Here is a 6,000-nt window from a genome sequence, read left to right as displayed (position 1 = left end):
ACCCGAGGACAACACGAGGGTTAAACTTAAAAAAAAAAACGGTGTACCTTTTTTTGTTTTGTTTTGTTTTGTTTTGTGTGTGTGTGTGTGTGTGTGTGTGTGTGTGCGCGGTTGTTTGTATTTATTAGGAAGTAAAACAAAGCGCACACGTGGCCGCTGGCTCCGCCTCGGCCACGTGACCGAGAGCTGGCTGAGTCAGCCGGCTCGTCACGCAGCGTCAGTCTGGAGTCGCACAATTATGAAAAAGCAACCTTCCGTTGGAGCCGCAGCCGAACAAGCGGATCTCTCCAACGTCCACCGGGCTTTCCTTCCGAGGCTAACCGAGAGCACCGCCGATAGATGGATCAGAGCCACGACGGAGCTCCTCCTGCGTCTCAACGGTGAAGAGGATGGTAAGTGGGGCCTCTCCGGGGGGTCGGCCGGCTCGTCGGGCTTTTATAGTCGTGTTAAATTGGCGCGGAGGATCGTCGTGACTGATCGGAGGCTTTGAGTGGCAGGTCCCCCCCCCCCTCCTCCTCCTCCACCTCCTCCTCCACCACCTCCTTCTTCTCCTCCTCCTCCTCCTCCTCCGTGCATGCTGCCTACCTACCTTGCCTGTCAGGGGGTCCCGGTGGTATTTGCAGTGTTTACCGACTGTCTGGCTGCTCGGGTGAATAAAGTAAATAAAGTGTTGACGTCCGTCAACAACAACAAAACAACAAAACAACAAAACGACTCGCGGGTTAGCAGCTAAAGAGCTAGCTCGCTAAGCGCTAGATGCTAAGTCATTTACGCGAAGCTAACTAGCTGCAGCAGCTGCTGCGGTAGCCGCCTGATGTTAGCAGCGCGGTGTCTCCGAGAAGACCACGGCGGTGTGTCTCTCCGAGAAGACCACGGCGGTGTGTCTCTCCGAGAAGACCACGGCGGTGTGTGTCTCCGAGAAGACCACGGAGGTGTCTCTCCGAGAAGACCACGGCGGTGTGTGTCTCCGAGAAGACCACGGCGGTGTGTCTCTCCGAGAAGACCACGGCGGTGTGTGTCTCCGAGAAGACCACGGCGGTGTGTCTCTCCGAGAAGACCACGGCGGTGTGTCTCTCCGAGAAGACCACGGCGGTGTGTCTCTCCGATTCATCGCGGCTGGCACTTGTTTCGAGACGCATTTCCACCAGCTGTCTCGCACGTCTGGACAAGACGAGACGGACAAAGTCCTCGCCAGTAACGAGTCCGACTGTCCAAACCTGGACGCGTTTTATTCCTCCAGGAGAAGTGAAGTGGTGAAACAGTCCGTGTGTTGACCTGACCGCTGGGAGAGAGAGAGAGAGAGAGAGAGACTCGGTCCCCACGTCGCATGTTTGTCCCCCTCGTCTTTTACTCCTGAGGACATCCCGGCTGGTCCCTCTTCACCCAGAAGAAGAAGAAGACACAGCTGAGTCAGCGGTGTCGATACACACCCTGATCATGTCCTCTGTGCTTGGATGTAAATCACGTGATGGTAGTTCAAATGTGGCTCAATTGTCTGTTATGATGTATATATTTATATCATGACGTCATGACGGGCGTTAAACACTGTAAAATACACGAAGCCGTTTTTAAAGGGACAAATAGTTTGATCCAAACAGTGTGGTGAAACCTATTAACCTTGTCACATCATCCGGCCTCGTTTTAGACGTGATAATCAGCACTTCAATGGGCTTTCGTCCTTCCATCGAAAGACCCACACGAAATGTTTGAAGGTAGAAACCATGCAATTCATATTTCAGATGAAACCGCGACAGATTGTGTCTTTCATTTTAAGTCAAAGTGAACAGAAATACACAGCGGATGGTGTTGTGTGAATGAGTTGTGGCCTTTCAGATGAGGAGACCATCATGACTCGGATGAGATCTGATCTCCTGTTACACATCACATTGTTGACATATTGATATCCGTCTCTCTCCTCCACGGTGTCAGACTTGATTCAATGAGTCTTCAGAGCAGCCTGTCTTTTGCTTCTTATTTCCCCCACACTGCTGGCCTGAGCTGGTCACATGCCCCGGCTTACCTCTGGACGAGACAGTCCTGTGCTGCTGCTCTGAGCAGCCTGACAGTAACTGCGTGATCGGAGCTGTTGCGGCTGAACGACGGCGCTCGGCATGATTTTTTTTATCTGTACTGTCATACTGTGATAAAGTATTGTTATTGCAAGTCACAGTCTTCTTACGCAATGGTGGGTTGGTTTAACTGGTGGTCAGCTGGGGCTTTAGTGCTCTCTGTGCAAATGGTCTTGCATCACTATGTTGTGACCCAGAATAGAATCGAGACCTACTTGTGTGTGTCTGTCTGTCTGTCTGTCTGTCTGTGTGTCTGTCTGTCTGTCTGTCTGTGTGTGTGTGTGTGTGTGTGTGTGTATGTGCATATGTGTATGTGTGTGTGTCTTTGAGACTGTGGCGTGCATCTCTGAGCTGTTACCTCACGCTTCAATCCATTTATTTCACACACACAAGCCCATTTGAAGATTACTAATAAAGTTTTTCCGGTGGCCCTGAACTGGGTTTTCAAAAGAAATTGGTCACAGTCACAGTTTGTTGATTTTTATGAATGGAGCGCTCCCCTCTAGTATTCAGCTGACTGCTTCACCTCACTGCAGCGCTGTTAGCTTCTGGTCAGGCGCTTTGCTGACTTGCGTGCACTCTCAAACTTGGGGATGTAGGGGATTCAAACTCAGTCGGTCTTGTATATCTCGTGCTGCAGTTATTAGCCTATATAAAATGTACAAATAGACGCTTGTCTCTGTTTTATATACGGACAGAGCTACAGACCCGGGACTGTCCCTGCTGCTATGTCCTAGCTTTAAACTGCTTGAACCTGGGTTTCCATTGGCTCACATAACCATGAGCTCCAGATGTTGAGAAGAAAAGCCGTCACATGCTTTACAGCACAGGTTCATGCAGTTCCTTGGAGGTAGGACTCAGGGTGGCATGCTATCAGTGTATCAGCTCATGCTGTGCAGCCTTTGAGAGGTTTGCCCTGAGGGCACAAGAGTGAGCTGGAGAGCTATCACACTTCGGTCTCATGACTGTATGGACTTCTGTGTAGCCTTCCGGGGATCTTATCTGAAGGTTATAATGAGCTCGTTCCCTCCATTTAGTATTCTTTTATTGGCCTATATCTCGTTACAATTAAAATTGCAACGACAGCAAATTGCAAAGGCCTTTCTTTATAATGTCTCATAGTGTTTGACCTGTTTTCTTGTAATGAAGCCAGAGTGTAACGGCCTGCTTTCATCTTTGATCCAATTGCAAAGTTTTTAACAATGTCCTGCATCTCGCAACATTTTCCTGGGTGGATTGTCCAAGGTTATTATGTTATTATGATTAGATTGGATATGTGCTGGTAAATCTTACCTGCCAGCTGCCAATTTGCTGTGCAATTGCTCAGAGAACGTTTGGTACAGGGGATCACCTCTGACATTTCACCCTGACCTCTCCTGTCCTTTGTATTTGAGTTGTAAATGTCAGTTGCGCAAAATTGGAGCCACTCAGTCAGTGGTTTTGTTGAAGAAATTTGCTGCACTGCCTTTTAGTTTTATACAGTGTCCATTACAATGACTTGACAGTAAATTACATCAGATATTAGCTTTAAGGGCAAATGTGATGCTGCTGCTGCCTTAATAAACTGACAAATTAATGTTAAGTCATTGTTTGGTTAAAACATTAGAAAGTTATACAAAATTTCCATCACTTTTTCCTAAAATTCAAAATAACATCATCGAACGTTTCGTTCGGTCCAACCGATCCAAAAATATTACATTTCCTGTCAAATGGCAGAAACGGACATGTTCACACATTACAGGCTACAACCAGAGAGAATGTGCTATTTTTGTTTAAAATAATTACTTAAATTATGAATTCATTATCAAAATTCCTGCTGTGATGTATGTCAATTCAAAGATAACGGCAGTAAAGGAATTAAGCTTATGGCATGAAAAAAACTCTTGACAGGAGCTTTTGCTCGTTGTACCGTGGAGGATGCTTCGTTCTCAGTCCATGCGCACATACACACAGCTATACAGCAGTGGTGCAGTTGTAATTCTTGTTGTAAATTATATTGTACTTTTTAATTCAGTATCAAAAATGTGAACTGTTGCATAAATTTGTTTTTCCGTTTTGTTTGTTTCCGACCCAAACCTTCGTTCTGTCTCCCATTTACAGAGAATGAATTAAAACGGGACAACAGGAAGGGATTTTGTTGTCTGTGCTGGTTCTCTGAGAACTACTCTTCTGTTTGGCTGCGGCTCACACTAAAGTGCTGACCCCACTGCTTCCACTCTTTCTAATGGCAAACAGAATTGCCGGGCCAGATGTTATCTCAGCCCGTATTACGTCAGGCAGGGCCAGAGGAATCATGGGTTGACCAGCCAGCCTTGTTAGGGGGGAAAAGAAGGAGGGTGGGGAGGAAGAGCTCAGCTGGCAAGGTTTCTGACTTTAGAGTGCTGGCTCTTGTGAGTTGTTGGAGGATGACAGTAGGAAGATAAAGCGACGGGACGGGATCCAATTTGCGTCTCTTTGCAGAAACGCAATCATTTGCCTTGCGAACAAAAATCACCGCATTGTAGACAGCTGAGCGGAGAGGGACAGAAAGGTGCAGAGTTGTATTTCCTACAGAAACAGTAATCATCCAACCTGGAGCTCAAAGAACGAAGCCAGAGAGGAAGAGGGAGGGGAGCGAGGAAGTGGGAGAGTGAGTGTATGTGTGTTTTTGGCAGGGGCTCCAGAGCTCCAGTCTTTTGTTGCCTGACATTCTCAGGTACCATGGTTACAGGTTAGCGGAGCACAGTCCCGCTTTATCTGCTTCATTAACACTTTGTTAGAGTGTGCGGGACCAAAAAGACGGAGGCGTTTTGTTGAAAGCATTCTCCCACAGCGCCACACAAAGACATCCCATAACTCAACGGGTGTGTCTCACAGCTGTCACTAGTTCAGCAGGGAGTGAAACTCTACTCGGTGAATTAGATTTCAGACACCGATTAGATCACTAACTCGATGAATTAGATTTCAGACACCGATTAGATCACTAACTCGGTGAATTAGATTTCAGACACCGATTAGATCACTAACTCGGTGAATTAGATTTCAGACACCGATTAGATCACTAACTCGATGAATTAGATTTCAGACACCGATTAGATCACTAACTCGGTTAATATAGTTGAAGTGAAGAGTGATTGACCTGCTGTTCAGGTATAACAGTGATAACAACAGCACACAGATGTTACGGAGACTGTAAACTAAAATTCATGAGGAATGGACTAAACCTTTTTAATGCACAGATGTATCAGTAGTTATCTGCTCCTACAGTGAAGTCAGAAGGAGGGAAGCCTGACAACAATTGGCCCACCAACATCAAACCTACCTGTTAACCAGCACTATAGAGTGCACACTATACACAGATCTTCATATTTTATCTTTGAATGTCACGTGTTCACTGTACAAGAAATGTATGTAATGTACCATAAACTAAAAAACAAACGAATGCCTACGTCAAATACAGAAACTTAAAGGAATAGTTCTGCAGAAATACACTTATTCACTTTCTTGTAGAGAGTTGGAAAATGTCTTGTCTGTGTGTTAAAGTTTCTCTCCTGGGATTAATTAAAACCCTAAAACTTAATCTCTGTTCATCAAAATCACATTTAGAAGGAACATAAAAAAAAAAAAAAAAATTAAAAAAAAAAAATCCTCTAATGCCCTAAAGTGGCTTAGATGTAACTCAACACCTTTACCTTCATTCACTATGTTGACATTTATGAATATGCAAATAGTCACCAGCCTTATCTCCAACCACTCCTCCTCTGCTCACCTGCAGCTCGACTTGGCAGCTCCGTGATATAGAAAACCACTCGGCAAGTTGACAGGATTGGTTCTTTAGTTATGTGATGTATTAAAGCCTGACTGTCTGAATCTGTGTTCTTGAGACTGCCAGACTCGCTGCGCTTCCAAAGTCGAAATGCTCAGATGCATTGACTGCTTATTATTCTCCTGA

The 6,000-nt window shown here is 45.7% G+C and overlaps 1 protein-coding gene across 3 annotated transcripts in view; it reads left to right on the top strand.

Moving 5' to 3' along the window:
* Positions 1 to 220: 220 nt before the first annotated feature.
* Positions 221 to 6,000, top strand: part of trpm7 (transient receptor potential cation channel, subfamily M, member 7) — a 41,469-nt gene continuing 35,689 nt past the window's right edge. For all 3 annotated transcript variants that reach the window (XM_069173368.1, XM_069173369.1, XM_069173370.1), the window contains exon 1: positions 221 to 392. In XM_069173368.1, the coding sequence (XP_069029469.1) occupies positions 390 to 392 (3 nt within the window). In that variant the 5' untranslated portion in view covers positions 221 to 389. The remainder of the gene's footprint in view (positions 393 to 6,000) is intronic.

Source organism: Embiotoca jacksoni, unplaced genomic scaffold (genome assembly GCF_022577435.1).
Source record: "Embiotoca jacksoni isolate LCO1_2020_lvr unplaced genomic scaffold, fEmbJac1.0.p SCAF_6, whole genome shotgun sequence".
NCBI lineage: Eukaryota > Metazoa > Chordata > Actinopteri > Embiotocidae > Embiotoca > Embiotoca jacksoni.
The sequence above is the reverse complement of the archived record's forward strand: the minus strand, read 5'-3'. Positions and strand labels throughout refer to the sequence as shown.